The sequence below is a fragment of the Hypoxylon fragiforme genome (assembly GCF_022984875.1).
Source record: "Hypoxylon fragiforme strain CBS 206.31 chromosome Unknown GGS25scaffold_8, whole genome shotgun sequence".
Taxonomy (NCBI): domain Eukaryota; kingdom Fungi; phylum Ascomycota; class Sordariomycetes; order Xylariales; family Hypoxylaceae; genus Hypoxylon; species Hypoxylon fragiforme.
The window spans coordinates 1,890,070-1,905,949 of NW_026054763.1; the positions used below are offsets into that span (position 1 = coordinate 1,890,070).

Consider the following 15,880-nt stretch of genomic DNA (forward strand, 5'->3'; position numbering starts at 1 on the left):
ACTACTGTTCAATAAAATGCATTGTCATTATAACGCATTACATATTTATTATTGGGGCACATGGCAATCATATGTCTCACCTCTTTACTCATCCGTCGACACACACATCACGCATAGGGTACCTACGACCTCATACATACCTACAAGTATTTAGTTGGAGTAACACTTACACTATCTTACCTAGGTTGTTGACATGTCATTTCGACTATTAATTCCCAATGGACCTAAGACCGCCTTTCCGACTTGTTGTGGCCCCTGTCAAGGCACCTCACATAGACTTGCTGCAACGTACATAGGTAGGTAGTCGCGTGACACCCTGGGGATGAGGCTCGGCCTGTCTCGGAAGGGCCGGGAATAGCGGCATGGAAGTTCGGTATACCAGTTTGGTTGAAGCCATTTTTGGGGGTTGGTCTGGTGAGAGTGAAAAGAGCTCTTTTCTGTTGGTAACCACTAAAAGGCTGGCTTTACCAATACACGAAAGACTATTGGCATGTGTAGACACTAGGTACGAATATCTGGGTATAGAAACTATCAACTTGAAATGAAGACTGGCCTCGAGAGAAATGGAACCTTACCTTTCCAATAAAGTTTCCAGCACAATCAATCCCCTTTCTGTCATTTCCCAAAAACTTTCCACTTACTTTCTTCTCTATTCCCCGCTGCTCCCATTCTTCGACTATGAGTGGTTTCGCTGCCCCATCGAACCGTTATATGGAGACGTGCAAAACCCTCACTGATTGAGATGCGGACTATGGACTCGGCTATTTCATCAGTTAATATGAACGTCATGTCAAAGGAGCACCGCAACACTCTCAACAGAACGTTTTAGTCGCCCCTTTCCTTGAAATCCCAGATGATCGTTAATGGAGATGACGATACCTAAATGCTTACCACATCGTCCTTGATTTGATGGTAACCATGAAAGGGTCCCATCATGTATGGTATCTACCCAGTCACTCATGGTGAAGCTGGTGTAAATTAGGTACACAGGCCTTCGAGCGGAGTCTCCAGTATACCTCTAGTTTGAGTATCTACCTGCCAAATCTCCTTTATTTACCTCACTTCAAGCAATGCAGCTTGGCACGAAGGTTAGGTAAGTATAGTGACTACCTAGGTTCGCAATTGCCAAAGCAACCGGAACATATTGCCAACAAAGCGGCAGTATAAGGAGGGCCCTTTTTTACATTTGGTTTAATAGTAAATCACAACTTATACATAGGTACCTAGGTAAACTGTTGATTACTACCCAGGGGCAGCGATGAGGTTCGTGATATCTTGATAGTACACTAGTACATACATACACAGTAGGGGCGAAGAGAAGGTAAACAAACGTTTATACTACATGGAATCCTATTCGACAGTCAATTGTGATAACGATATTTTGTCGTTTGGGGGTCCCTTGTTTTGCCCCCCTTCTAGGCAGGCGACATAGTAGTACGATAGCGATACAATAGGGGGGGGCATGGGTCATAGTCCACTCCAACCACAACTAGTTGCCAAACCTCGTTCCTCAGAAATCTTACCACTAACAAAATCGACATTGGTACCCAATATGATCTTTTACAGTTTAATCATCACCTCTCTCGTTACGCTTCCTCTCCTCGCCCGGCGCATTCTCTACCCGTAGCCGTATCCGGGCCATCGCCTACAACTAGGAACCCGCAAAGCGGACAGCCGACGGCAATCCTGATCTGGTGCTGGTGCCGGTGATCCTGGAGCTCAAGGAATTCTCCGAGGCCGTCACGGCCCGGAAGCTGGACGCGCCACATCGCACATCTGCTGTTTCCCAGCATCCGCGACAAGCCGATGAGCATTCTCGAAGGCTAGCAGGAGATTAAGGACATCGTGCTGCGCCGGAACAAGGAGTGAGTTCGACCAGGCCCTGATGTCGATCGACCTGTTCGCCCTCCATGTTACGCCACGCAATGGTAGATGCCCATCTAGATTGCCCTAATCGGCGAGGAGGCCGGGAGTGACGAGATCACCCGGGCCTTGCACAGGGCAGTTGAGAGATTTCAGCGGCTTGAGGGGGATATGTTGGCGGCGGATGAAGTTTCCGCATAATGGATCTCGTGCTATGACGCCGGGCCCTCGAAGCCAGGAGGGTTGGGAAACCCCCTAGATGATTCGGCGCGGAATGAGGGTATGCTCGATGAGATGATTATAGGTAACGCTTGTCGGGGAATGTCCTCTTCCTATCTTTCCCCGAGTAATGAGTATAGCTGGCACATTCTTCTTAGGGCCATGACTCTGCGAATACTCTTAATTACTTTTATTTTTATTCTTTCATTCATGGAATGTACCCCGCAGCCTAGACCAAGCTGTGTGCAGCCTTGAGGACGGGATTTTCTGGCCCTGGCACTCCATCCGTCGAGGAGATCCTGGGAACCGAGATCCTTTATTTTGATGGTGTGTGCGAGGAAGCATCGCGCCTGGCTGGTGTTGCCGAAGTCAATCCCCGCCAGGCTTCAGTAACTAGACAAGAGGTTCCCGGCTATAGGGTATCAAAAGGAGTAGATTTTTTTTTTTTTTTAGTTTCCATCTCAGCCGTGCACCTTTTTTTTTGCCGATGAGCCAAAGCGTACCTACTGCCGGGAGTCGCGCTGTGGTATCGAGGATAGGAGATGGACTCTAGAGCGAGGCGGGTAGAGATACCTTTCCCCCCTCTTTCCCCTTTCCTTCTAAACTCGAGTCGTGATTTCTGGCTATACTCAATACCTATGCTAGGACTCAAACTCGTATACATGGAATTCGGTATCTCTGTCGTATTACTAGTCTCAAACTTGTCTTTTCTGGAGCTACCGGAAGAGTTCAAGGGCATGCGTGTGCTATAGGAATGATTTGTCGTGAGCCTGACAAGCCGTTTGCGAAGGCGAAGGCGTTGTGGTAATAGCTCCTTAAGGTTAACTACCCCCCGATAGGGGCTTGGTATTGTATCGAATCCTCTATTTCGAGGTCTTCATATAACCTTGTCAAGCATTCCCTACCCAGTTGTAAGCAAACGAGCCTTTATCACAGAGAAAGTTTGAGTTGACACTTCGAGCGGTTGATTTCATGCATTCTAGTAATGTGACCCTACTCTCTTAAAATATCAAGTAGGTGTTGATGCTGATCATGATACGTTGTATTACACACACCAATAAAATAAAACGTATTCATTCAGCTCGAGGGATCTCTCAAGAGCTCAGCGAATAAAACATTATACGTATAGATCTGCAGATACGGGTGCAGAACAGGTGACGTAGCCCAGCAATTAGTTCAAAGAGCTGCCTGGCTAACTATGTAACTGCGCAATGGCAGTGCAGCGCGGCAGGGCCGAAAGATAGGCAGCTACTATTAGCACATGGTGATGAACCCTAGAATTAGGTGAGATATAAGTTGGAATCAAAGCCCAAACAACGATGTTCGATTTCGATTTTCACGCCAAAGGACAAAAAAGCGCAAAAATATTTAAAAAAGACAAAACTAAAATCGGTAACGAAAAGGAGAATGAGTTACTCAACAGAAACCGACTTTACTTACGCACCGTCGCTACAAGACGATGATGGTGCAGCACCACCACCTCCTTACAGTTATCATAATCATAGCGCGGCCGATGCAGCTCCCCCACAAGCGGCAGCACCCGGCTTAGCGCCGTGGTACGAAGCAGTGCCTGAGACTAGTACTACAAACACGAGCAGCAGCATCGTGGGTGCGCGGAACCGGTTCCCGCAGGCGCTGAACGGGTACTACGAGAAGAAGTGGACGACCCGGAACATCCAGCTCGGCGAGCACGCCAACAGCCCGCTCTACAACGTCGCGCTGGGCAGCGACTACACCGGGAAGCTGGACCTCTGCGCGGGGGCTAGCAGCAGCGCCGGTCCCGTCATCGCGACGGCGGCGTTTACGAGCAAGTGGGGGAGCGCGAAAGAGACTATTGTCGAGTTGCTTGCGCTCGGCGATGATGCTGCGGGATCCTCTTATAGTGGTGGTGGTGGTACAGGCTCTACGCGGGTTGTCATGAAGATGAAGGTCGGGCTATTGCACGTCTCGTACCGCTTCTCGGTGCAAACAGGGACGGGCAAGGACCTGCGAACGGAGGACTTCGAGTGGCGGCAGAGCCGTGGGGAGGAGGTCAGGGGCCTGAACAAGCACGCGGGCTACGGGTGGAAGCTGGTGCGGCTAAGCGGGAACAACGCGGAGCAAGGCGGCGGCGGCGGCGGCAGCGACCGCACTAAGCGAGCGGTGGGGTGGACGAGTGACGGCCAGGAAGTGGTGGCGGCGTGGTCGCATAACAACAGCTGGAGCGCGAATAAGGTGTTCAAGCTTCAGTTCCTGGAGAGCGGTGCGACGGGGGTGCTGGGGGATAGGTTTGCGGTGGTAGCGCTCATGACGGCGCTGAAGATCTTCCACCATGAGGTGGTGATGCATATGGTTGCAGCCAGCGTCGCATAGGCGATGTCATTGGGGTTATAATTAGGCCGGTGTTGTATGTAACTGCAATTGGCATGGAAAAGAACATAGATGTATGTATTCATGGATGTACTTGGCGTTGGTGGATCATTTACTATTAAGTATTACTAGTAGTAGACACGGCGTATAGGAATTATACCTGGAGGGATGAATTCCTCTTGAAGGAATGAAGAACAAACATTTGAACTTAAAAGTCACATTGTCAGTACTTGGGGTGATACATAATACATGTAATCTGTAACCACAAACGCGTGAGCCTTTTCCCACCAATGAACATTAGCTAAGGTAGGTTGCCGATCGGGATTATAGCAATACAAACTCCGAAGTCTACAACACTTAATATCAATGGTACATAGAATTTGAAGTCTCTTAACCTAGAAAGATGGAAACGTTATTTTATCTTTATTTTTTGAAGAGTTAGGCTACTATAGCGCCCGAGGATTGATTGAATATGGTGGAGAATACAGACAACCAATAAGTTTCAAGTATCGTTTTTGTTTCGATGTTGCTTTGCAGTAGCCGTAATGTGAAACCATAGTCCGTTGTAACTTGGGGTAAGTTGTAACAACGAGGACACGACAGTGGTCACTTGGTACTTGATAGTACATACTACATTGTATTATACATGGGCAATACCGAGAAAGCACACATGCATATCACCCAATGTTGCCTAAAATCTAGCCTAGCAGCCCTGTATGTGGTCAATCAAGTGATTATGAACACGTGCCCATGTATCTATAAGTATTTTTTCCATTCAAGTAAAAAGTAAAAGGGGCAATTTTAGTGTAGAAGGATGCTAACCTAGAGCCTCGAGGCTGAAGTAAAGTTCCGCCAAGTTCCACCCGACTAAGCACAACGCAGGCAGCAAATGCAGCAAATGCAGCAAATGCAATACGCCAAATGCGCCAAGAATCAGCACACAAGATCCACTGGAGCCTTTTAGTATGAGCCCTAGCCAGGTACATTGTAGGACTCCCTCGATCCCCTAAAAAAAAATTAACGAAATAGACGCGAAGCTCCGCCTCCGTCCTAGTCTATCCTCTTCCTCATCTTTTTATTATTAAAATTAACTACATATTATTGTCAATGTCAAATGTCACTACTATTATTTTGATTATTTTTCTTACGTGATTTAAATCTTCTTTTTTCTTAAAAAAAGATTATTTTCTTTCTTGTTACAAACTGCTGCTTCAACTTTTAATCATGGCGAGATGGCTACTCGCATTAGATTTGCTCATCATCACCGCCTGGTCTTAATCGGCATCTCCTTTATTCTATTCATCCTGGTGCTCTATCGTAACTATGAACCCAAAGCTCAACCTTGTTTACCTACCACATTCAAGCATTGGGATAAACCATCGTTTGACGCCATTCTCGACGACAACGAGCAGACGTTGAACGATGGCACCGTACTCCACCACCGGCAAATGGCCAAGGCCAATCCGGACGTGCTGATCCTTGCATTGAGTCGCGACGTGCATTCTTGGAGTAGCAATTATCTGTCCATACGGCGCCGCACTGTGTATGATTTCCTGGATATGATCATGGCCACCGACATCGACCTATCTCGGGTCTCTCTGGCCCTGATGACGGCGTCGCGTGACGAGTTCGACACCGCCAAAAAGGCCATCGCGTCCGTGCCCTTTGCACGTGTCGCGCTACTCTACCGCGAGAGCGACGGTAAGAGTTCCTCCAAGATCCCGTACGAGGATCGGCACCGCCCGGAGGTACAGCGGAAGCGGCGCAACCTGATCGCCAGCGCCCGCAACTACCTGATGGCCCGTAGTCTGCAAGACGAGACCCACGTCATCTGGGTTGACGCCGATATTGTCAAGCTTTCCAAGGGCATCGTGCAGACCATGATTGGACATGGGGAGAGTCGCGAGGACGTGGGCATCATCACGTCTATCTGTAAGCAGACTCTGGAGCGAAACTACGACAAGAACGCCTGGGCTTTGAATAGAGAAGTGCCTATGCTCATGGGCCCTGTCCGTGACGAAGACCTTGAGATAGCTGCGGATAAACTAGTCGAGACCAGGACGTACGTGGACGAGCTTATCAAGGGGACGTCCAACGACGACATCATACAACTTGATAGTGTAGGAGGCACCTTACTGTACATGAAAGCAAGTCTCATACGCCAGGGCATCAATTTTCCCACATCCTACGTCGTCGGTTCGACATGGTCCCACGAAGGCTGGGTTGGAATCGAAACCGAGGGCCTTTGCTATCTCGCCCACCATCTCGACGGCTCAAAGTGTTTTGTGTTAGGTGGTAGTCATTATGTGAAGCATGCAGATCGGAGCGGAAAAGATTAATTGATGGGTTTGATTGTCGCATTAAAAAGATGGCATTAGATGGCATTTTGATTTTTTGGCGTTATACCCCAAGCAGAGGCTCCACGAGGTTATATACCCCCCCTGAATCATGTTCAAAAGACGTTGAATCCTGCATACCTAGGGTGTATCTTAGGTAGTAAGGTAGACTACCTACATTAGGACTTTACTGTTATAGTCGAGTTGTTTGGTTTCCGGGTCTTTGGTATAACATACCCCTGTCCATATGTATGCCAAGACCTGTAGAAGGCGACGAGATGAGTGCCTAGTTGAGTTACCAGTTCAAGAGGATATGTAGAACTAGGTTAAATCGGGCGCTACTATGTAGTTACATAGTAGTTAGACAACTCAACCTTGCAGACGAGTTTAGTACCACTTTGATAATCATTAATGACCTCAACTTCTATGGAATACATACATAGTACATACCAGATCTCAAGTCTCGTATCGGCGATAAGGTCAAGATATAATGCATAGCTCCAATCCACGGACCGAGAATTGCCTATAGGTCTTATACACTGACGCAAGTGCCAAGTCGACTCATCACTGGATGCCTATCCAGCATCTAATTGGTGGCGCACCCATTACTCTCTTCCTAGGTCATCAACACCTCTTCAACACTATACCTTTGTTGAAAAGCCTCTTTGGTTGGATAAAAATCCAGGACAATGAAAGCCAGCCACGGTTGACTCATAATCGAATCTGTAGTAAAATGATATATCATTTCGTCAAGGGGCTCTCATTGGTCAGGGGGCCGTACTGTTTACTGCGAGCTGCCGATAGACCCCATCCTGGAGCCTTGTTGCCTATCGCCTACAAATGGCCTACACAATGCCGAGGTAGGTAGTGATGAACGTTCGATGCCTACGTGGTAGAGCCTCTGGTTTAAGGATGTTGTTCTTCACGAGGGTTCAGACGCTCATCGCGTTATCCTCTTCACAACAATTCCTATCACTACTACTGCGACGACGACGACGACGACGACGACGACGACGACGACGACGACGACAACATGCGGTTGATGTGCGTCGGGAATAAGGGCGAGAACCTAGATATTGAGACCGCTCTCGAGCAGGAGCCTTATGAAACCCGAGGGCTACTAGTCGATGCCTTCTTCCAGTGCCAGCAGCACCTCTCGGACTCCTTCAACTTCATACCCGTCGAACGAGGTATTCGAGATGCGCTACTCGGGTTCGAGGCCGACAAGGACAGGCACATACGTAGCTACATGCTCAGCCGCACGATGGACTCCCGTGTCCTGTCGAGCCCCAGAACAGCCCTGCTAGGTGAGTCGTTGAAGCACGGGGGGCCGCTTGCCTTGATCTGGACGTACTATGCCACGATAGACGCGCACCGGAACACTTGTAATCGTGAGGTTCTGCATCTGCTCGTGAAGTTCTCGCTCGAATCCAAGCACCAGCTCTTTGCCAGAATCCACAAGTTCCCGTGCAACCCCTCGATAAACAACTGGCTTCTCCGTATCCTGGGCCAGCTGGATCTCGACACGCAGAACCTGGCATCTATACTGCGGTGCCTGGGCTCCTCTTCTATACCCATGGCTCTGTTCCGCCGCGTATGGGAGCCCTCGCGGTCCTGGGGCGAGGATGGCGTGGTGGAGACTAGGACTCTGACGGTCACGGTTTCTAGCGAGAAGGTGTTCGCAAGCGCCCTCTATTTCTTAGAATACGTCGGGTTTGTGCGGGTCTCAGGGGAGCAGATAGACCTCGACCGGCGTATCTCAGAATTCTTGCAAGGACGTTTCGAACAGCCTACCTGGGTTGCTGACGCTGTAAGAATCATGGCCCACGCGTTTCCCATATATCGCTCGCTATAACCGACAAGGTACCTTACGCTGTGCCAATGTTTGTCCAGCGTCTTATGCTAACACAGCATGGCTAGCTATAGAAAAGACTGTGAAACACTTCTTTCTCACCTCAAGACAGTTTTGTCATATTTGCCTCCATTGCAACTTGAGAAACTACTGAATCAGCCATGCCTCACGCAGCTCGTCAAGGCGTGCTTGTCTACCTCCTATCTTCGGGATAAAGACTGGAAGTTTACTGCCATCTCTGCCGCGGCCCAGGCCGCCAAGGCGCTGGCACTGGCAGGCTCCTCCTATGGCGCCGTCTTGACAGCAAAAGTGCAAATTAGAGACTTGACACCCCTCCGTCTATACGAAGAACCGAGCCAAAACGACCGAAGACATCACGTTCCCTATAACTGACCACAGATCCAACGCCCTCTCCGCAGATCTCGCAACAATCTTGCGTGCCAAAGAATGCGTTCGTCTAAACACGTTAGCAACTGCCGTGAAATACCTCACCGCGTTTGACCCCTCGTGGGAAGGGACCATATCATCACTGGGGATGCTACAAAGGAACCAGGTAATGTTAACGCAGGCCAAAATCCTGCGATTCGAAGGACGGTTCCAGGAAGCGTACGAGCTTCTCTGCTCCATAGACCCTTCCTCTCTGACGATAACGAGAAATATACCTGGCTCCGCGGGACCCTTCTCTGCGAACTCCACAGATGCGACGAAGGGATCAAGGTGCTGAGCACGGGGGTCACGAACACGAACACGAACACGACGCACACGTACTCCTACTCCTACTCCTACTCCTCCAACCGGACAAAGCGGCTGACAATCGCGCTGGCAAACGCATACTTGACGAAGGCCATGCAAGCCGGCATTGAGAAACGCCCGCTGGACTGGCGTGCGCTCGGCTCGGCGCTGCGCAGGAGATCTTGCACGAGCTGAGTGCTGCAACCACCAATACCGCCACCTTCCCCATCCTCCCCTCCAACAACAACAACCTCCTCCCCCATCACCAAGCCCAGCCACACCAAACTAACCCACCTCTCCCTCGCAACCCTGCACCACCTCGCGGCGACATCCCCGCCGCCCTCGCGTCCTCCCGCCACGCCGCGTCCCTGCCACCCGCGTTCACGGACACGGTCACCGCGTACTCCGCCCCGGAGCTGGAGGCGCGCCGGGGCGGGCAGGCGGAGGTGGTGTACGGGTTGCGCGCGAAGGCGCTGTTTGAACGGACGGGACGGCAGTTGCGTTTTGTGGGGCTGGGCTCGCTGTGGTTGGATTTGGTGGGGGGGATGGGTGAGCGAGGAAATGGGGGAAGGGGGAAGAGGAAGGGCTAAATCAACGGGGTGTCATGGCTTGGGAATTTGATTTTACGGCGTTCGGGGGATGATGAACTGCTTACTATATTGGGAGTGTTGGTAGGCAGATTGACTTAACTATCGCTAGAGCGTTGATTGTTTTGTTTGGATAGCTACCTAGGTACCCAACTAGTCGCCTTGGGAGGTTGATGGTTCGTCTGATACCTAGTATGAAGTTCCCATCACGCAGTCATGTGCATAGCATAGGTTAAGGTGAATGAAAAATGGATGGCATTGCCCGTCCGTATCTCACGCTCCTAGCCGTGAAAAGCGGCTAAATGTCGCACTCAAACAAGAAGAAATTCTTTGGGGGTGAAGATGATGGTATGATGGTACTAGGGTAGACTAGAATTACTTTACACCTTACACTTTTGACTTTTGACGTTTGAATTTCAATGAAGAAATTCATTTAACTATGTAGATCGATAAAGTAACACAGTCTCTTTCCCAACTGCGACTGTGCATTAGCCAATCAAAACCGCCGGGCCTCCCTAATGTGGAATGGCGCCGCGGTCCTGATTGGCGGGCGTCAATTAGAGCCATATTACTATACTATGTAGTACATAGTAGCGCCGCGCGCGAGGGGAGAAAGAGAAAATAGTATTCTGCAAATCTAAGACTACAAACGAATTCTACGACTGAAAAAATTCGAATCAAGAGTGAGAACGAGCGGGGGAAAAAAAAAGGAAATGAGAAAAAAAATTGTTAGCTCCACTCCGTTTCGATCGGAGGTCCTCCGGGTTATGAGCCCGGCGCGCTTCCACTGCGCCATGAAGCTCACCTAGACACTGGTGTGGTGTGTGCAAAAAGGGTCCCCGATTTCGGTTTATATGTGCGCCTAAACTGCTTGTGAGTCACAGTATCCACTATCAAACATTTTTGAGAGAGATTTTTTTTTCTCTTTGTGCTGTTTGTGGTCTTATACATAGGTATGCGAAGTAAATGAGTTGTGAGTTGTTTCTTACTTATTTTACTTGGTTTATGAAGTACAGGAGTGGATTATCGGTGGTGTGATTTTTACTAATGGATATTTTGTGTAGCTAGGTAGGTAGGTAAAGTAGACTTCGCGATATGCATCACTTGACTCAAGTTGAAGGCCTACTGAGCTCGTTATTTGTGGGGATTAGGTAACCCTTTTTTTTATGAAAGGTATCATGAACAGCGTTGCTTAGGCGTATAAGCAATTCACAATGAAGGTGGTCATGTTGATGAGGAGGTTTGTTTGCTATCTCCGTTTATACTGAGTGTTTATGTTTCACGCCTACCTGCCTGCCGACTTAGGCATCACTATCTGGGCAGGTATAGGTATAAGGTTGGATTTAATTGCTTTGTGACTAGGTATAAATCAACTCTTTCTTCATATCTGCAGAAGGCTTGATAATATAGCATCCAGTCTCTAAGCCTCCGTTTGCTAGGAGAGGACATGTACAGGAACAGATCACCCCCTTTTAGGTGCTTAACGTGTCAAAGCTACGATGTAATAGTCTGTTCACACCCGAATTCATAGCTAATTCTTGAATGACAAGTTTATTAGGATCTTGTCTAACGTACATACACTTGATGTCCCTCCCTGGCTACTATACAGTTAGGTGCAAGAGATGTCGTTAAAGGGGTGCATGCTACACAAGCATATGCCATACAGTCTCTGGCTTTTACTATGAAGAATAAACTCGACTTAATACATTTGCTTCTTTTATATGATTAGAAGGAGTAGATACCTACAGTACATGTACCATATGGTAATGTCATCCGTAGTAGGTATAGCGTGCCTCTATACTCTGAGCCCCTTAATTGTGAAGGACTATAATGAGTCAGCAAGCTCCTCCAATCGTCTTACACCAAATTTTAGTTACCTCTATACGACTCTAGGTGTTAGGGGTCTGGTATAGACCACATTCCCCGCGTATAGGTCTACAGCTCTTCGCGTAACAACTTAGCTATTTCCATGTCTTCCGGTCTGGTCATGTGACACTAGGTAGGCAAGATGTGGTAAATGAACGGTGTGGTTTTTAGGGCTTCCCCTTTTATGACGGCACGTGGTATTTATATATTGAAATTAGAGAGACAGGGTGAAGCGTGTAACACCGAGCGCATTATCAAGTCTCCCGATATCGATCGAGCCTATGAATAGCGTATCACGTAACTAGTGGCATAGCTCTGCAGCTGTAAATAAAAGGGTTGAATGACCTAGCTATCGTGCCTAGAATAAGGTTGTTACCGCGCTATTTCCGAGTGCCATTAGGTACACTTGAAGACTTTACTGTAACCTACCACTTTTATATGGATCGTCCCTGCGTACTAAGTGCCTACATCTACCCTATTCTCCCTCGGAGCAGACATTTTTTTCTTTCCCCTCCCGCCCCTTAACTTACGAGCATGCGCTGTCATACCGGCCCCGATATTCAAGATGCAAGGAGCCGGGTCTATTCGCTTCCTACCGCTCCTTCACGCTGCGCCGCATCTAAATTTGAGCAGCTGCCGAGAATAACCTTTTGCAACCACATCTCGGTGCTACGGCTCAGTCCGCCGTCCGGTCAACATGTAGCGAAATTCCGTAGCATGGAAGGAGCGGAAAAGTTATCGCTTCATGGGCACATGTGGCTGCTATGTAGTATACATAATAGCCACGTGAACGGCTCCTTCGATGCGATCCCAGCCAGAAAATAGAATATCTATAAATACTTCGTCATAGCAGTAGCTCATTCGTCCATTCATCTGCAAGATTGGATGATAGACATGTGATGGAATAGGATGATGTATATTAAGCTGCCTTGAATATCGGCGAAATAGAACTCACACAGACAGCAAGTGCATGTAAGCAATCTCTATGTAAGATTTGAATCCTTCGGTAGCTTACGGTAAACCCTGTCGCACGCCTATACAATTTTTGTATAGTTTCTTGGGTTCAGACCTAGCAATGAAGCTATCGCCTGATTCAGCCCAGTGTTCGTCGACGATGATGTTGTGCTTGAGGAATAATTAAATACCTGCCACGGAATCTACGGGCTAAATGGCTAGCTACAGCCGCTAGGGACAGGGACATTAGGGTGAGACGAGCGCGGGTAGTTAAATCGACGATGGCATGGTTCCAGGCCTTGGATAGCAATGCGCCACAGGTGCTGGTCCATGAAACTTTACCAGGTTAGGGTGCGCTGATTACGGTCCAGATGTGTAATATGTATGTTAATATGTATGTACTGTGTAGTAATGGTATAGGCAGGCAGGTATAAGGACTACTAGGGCTGCTAGGTTCAGCGGAATGGTGGCAGATGCTGAAGAAACGGTGTGGGCCCGTATGTCTCCTCTAGAGATTTAGCGCCGTGAGAATATGCGGCGCGATAAATGTCATGACGCGATGCTAGAGAGAACTAGAAGGCAGAAACATGAAGTGAGCGATAGCGCTGCCGCACCAGTAGCTCTAGCGAGCATACGCTGGCTTACAGAGCGGATATCCCCCAGCTTTCCCATGTCTGTACTTGAAACCACGGACCCGGACAGCTGCCGGGGAGATTTTTCCATCGAAGACAAGCACATCTTACTGGATTACAAATTTATAGAACTGGAGCCCACTAGACTAATGGTTAACGAACGGAGCTGTCAGCCTACTCTAGGCTAGGGAATAATAAATTTAAAAGTGAGCAGGAGGGATAATAAACAAGAAGAAGCGAGAAAAAAGCTGAACTTGATAAAGCTCGTCCATCATCTGCCATGGTTGGGACGGCTAAAGTCCTTGCTTTTGCTTCCGTTTCGATTGATTCGTGACTTAGCCAAGCACTTTTTTTTTCTTGTTGTTTTTTGGATATAAGAGGAGAGAGAGAGAGAGGGGCCAACTGACGGACGATCACAACCACCGCAAAAAATTCTACCAAGGAACTGAAGCGTAGAATGTCTAAATCTTAAGAGCTTCCCGGAGAACTCTATGAGATTATGGCTGGAGGAGAGACCCTGACGGATCGACTTGGCGTGTACAACAATCTGGACGACCCGGTACCAACATGGAACCGCCCAGAGGTCATATCATCCGTTGCGGCTACAATGCTCGTAAGTAATGCCTACCTACACCTACATCTTGATAAAAGACCTATAACAAAACTTTCGGGCCTGTGTTCCGTGCTTCTAACCTCTACAACGCCAGTGCATCTCCACCTTTTGCGTGACGTATCGCCTCTACATCCGACTCTGGGTTATCCACGCTGGCGGCTGGGATGATGTCTTCGTCTTATTTTATCTCGTAAGGAATTTCTTTTCCTTCGATACGAACTTTCCACTGACAGCAAGACGAAATAGCTATCGGGACTGGTGGGTGGCATAGCACTATGTTTTGGTAAGCAACGCCTATCTGAAACTCGCATCACCCGCAAGGCACTGACCATTTTCTCAGCCCCTCAGTTTGGGCTGGGTCAGCACTTTCTTTACTTGAAACCGGAAGGAATGGCGGCGTATCTAAGGGTAAGGCAGTCGATATGTGAGGATTTTTTTTTTTCGGATATTCTGGTTGGCTCACATAAGTCTTAGATATTCTACGTGATAAACGCATCCTACAACCTCTCGACTAGCTTTATCAAGATATCCCTATTATTTCAATACCTGCGCGTCTATCGCAGCGGCAAGCTGCGGACGACTTGCATTGTGATGCTTGTCATCATCGGCCTCTGGGGGTTTGCGTATTCGTTCATGGGTTGGGTGCCTTGCTTTCCCATCTCGGGATATTGGGGCTTGGGTGCCGGTGGGGCAAGGTGCTATGCATTTGGCTCTATGCATGTTGAAGAATTCTTCAACACCTATGTGTCTCATACCGTGGTCAATACAGCACTGGACATGATTGTATTCTCTCTTCCCATACCACTTTACTTCCAGCGTGGGACGCATCGACGTACCAGACTTGGATTAGTCGGGCTAGTCATCATGGGCATAATGTACGTGCATGAATCTTCTGGTATTAGACCGAACCTTACTGACCCCGAATAGTGTCAACGCCTTTAGCATGTGGCGGCTCGCAACCCTCGTTCAACATAGAGCGACGACCAGCCCAACTTTCGACCCGACATGGTACAGCCCGATCAGCGTGGTACTGGGGGCGCTAGAGGTCAACATCTCGAGTATCTGTGCTTCCGTACCAATATTCTGGCCTCGTCTGAAGGCCCGCCTTGGGGACATATTCGTCACCAGAGAGGTCATCATCACCCTAAACCGACGATCGCATCGCGCATCATCCGAAGATGACACGATCGAGCTTCAGAGCACGGCGAGCGAGCACCACGACAACAGCTGGAAGAGGTGTCCCAGCAGGACAAGCGAGTCAAGCGAAACTCGACTTGCCGAGCCGCACCCCGTGGAAAAGAGAGAACACCACTATAGGGATGAGTTCATCTTGGGCCAGGTCGATCCTCTTAGGGGTAGGCCCGCGTATACGGTAGAGTCTGAGATTAGTTCCAACACTCTCGCGAGGCAAAAGTCTAAAAAAAGCCTGAGAAAAAAGATGAGTGCCCCAAATTAGTTACGTATACCATAATCAATGCTATTTCGAGAACAATTCATAGCCTTTGTGATGAATCATTCAAACCATCGTCCTAAGTAACTTGGTCACCTGGAATGAACTGGTTACTATTAATATGTGCGATGAAATTAGAGATGGAATGTCTGGTAGAGTTGATTTATCCAGCGTTGGTAGATTAAGGAATTGAAAAAAAGGGGGTGCCCCGATATACAGATAAGTAGTACGGTAAGATGCATATTATGGATATCGAATCAGACATTCCCACCACCTGGGGCAGTGCGGGAAGTTTTGAGGTACATATAGCTTCCTATTTGATGTTACTATTAGGTAGCAAGCCATTCAGACACATTTATCTAATCCAATAACTATAGTTATGGGATGATGAAGAGGGGCTTTTAGTTAAACTTTTAGAGATAGTTAT

General features: G+C 48.4%; 5 protein-coding genes and 1 non-coding gene across 6 annotated transcripts; 4 read left to right on the plus strand and 2 right to left on the minus strand.

Moving 5' to 3' along the window:
• Positions 1-1,586: 1,586 nt before the first annotated feature.
• Positions 1,587-1,912, minus strand: GGS25DRAFT_524698 (uncharacterized protein; the record flags this gene model as incomplete). Its single annotated transcript, XM_049264654.1, has 2 exons — positions 1,587-1,823; positions 1,877-1,912. The coding sequence occupies 2 exons, from the start codon at positions 1,910-1,912 to the stop codon at positions 1,587-1,589; spliced, it is 273 nt and encodes a 90-aa protein (XP_049113967.1).
• Positions 1,913-3,155: 1,243 nt separating this feature from the next.
• Positions 3,156-4,621, plus strand: GGS25DRAFT_419057 (uncharacterized protein). The gene has a single exon (XM_049258548.1). The coding sequence runs from the start codon at positions 3,490-3,492 to the stop codon at positions 4,432-4,434; it is 945 nt and encodes a 314-aa protein (XP_049113968.1). The 5' UTR covers positions 3,156-3,489; the 3' UTR covers positions 4,435-4,621.
• Positions 4,622-5,540: 919 nt separating this feature from the next.
• GGS25DRAFT_419812 (glycosyltransferase family 62 protein) lies at positions 5,541-7,054 on the plus strand. The gene has a single exon (XM_049258550.1). The coding sequence runs from the start codon at positions 5,664-5,666 to the stop codon at positions 6,768-6,770; it is 1,107 nt and encodes a 368-aa protein (XP_049113969.1). The 5' UTR covers positions 5,541-5,663; the 3' UTR covers positions 6,771-7,054.
• A 664-nt stretch (positions 7,055-7,718) lies between these two features.
• GGS25DRAFT_419821 (uncharacterized protein) lies at positions 7,719-9,016 on the plus strand. Its single transcript, XM_049258551.1, has 2 exons — positions 7,719-8,630; positions 8,688-9,016. Exon 1 carries the CDS (start codon positions 7,801-7,803, stop codon positions 8,620-8,622), a length of 822 nt encoding a protein of 273 aa, XP_049113970.1. The 5' UTR covers positions 7,719-7,800; the 3' UTR covers positions 8,623-8,630; positions 8,688-9,016.
• Positions 9,017-10,668: 1,652 nt separating this feature from the next.
• Positions 10,669-10,740, minus strand: GGS25DRAFT_t93. The gene has a single exon. It is a non-coding gene; the product is annotated as a tRNA-Met (tRNA).
• Positions 10,741-13,350: 2,610 nt separating this feature from the next.
• Positions 13,351-15,604, plus strand: GGS25DRAFT_504064 (uncharacterized protein). Its single transcript, XM_049262105.1, has 6 exons — positions 13,351-14,003; positions 14,098-14,193; positions 14,250-14,286; positions 14,344-14,411; positions 14,478-14,878; positions 14,931-15,604. Exons 1-6 carry the CDS (start codon positions 13,890-13,892, stop codon positions 15,457-15,459), a joined length of 1,245 nt encoding a protein of 414 aa, XP_049113971.1. The 5' UTR covers positions 13,351-13,889; the 3' UTR covers positions 15,460-15,604.
• The last annotated feature ends 276 nt before the right edge of the window (positions 15,605-15,880 follow it).

Coding starts and splice junctions, on each gene's coding strand:
- GGS25DRAFT_419057 (XM_049258548.1), top strand. CDS start 3,490: ATGAGTTACTCAACAGAAACCGACTTTACTTACGCACCGTCGCTACAA.
- GGS25DRAFT_419812 (XM_049258550.1), top strand. CDS start 5,664: ATGGCTACTCGCATTAGATTTGCTCATCATCACCGCCTGGTCTTAATC.
- GGS25DRAFT_419821 (XM_049258551.1), top strand. CDS start 7,801: ATGCGGTTGATGTGCGTCGGGAATAAGGGCGAGAACCTAGATATTGAG.
- GGS25DRAFT_504064 (XM_049262105.1), top strand. CDS start 13,890: ATGGCTGGAGGAGAGACCCTGACGGATCGACTTGGCGTGTACAACAAT. Junction 14,004..14,097: donor CCGTTGCGGCTACAATGCTC/GTAAGTAATGCC, acceptor CTACAACGCCAG/TGCATCTCCACCTTTTGCGT. Junction 14,194..14,249: donor TCTTCGTCTTATTTTATCTC/GTAAGGAATTTC, acceptor AAGACGAAATAG/CTATCGGGACTGGTGGGTGG.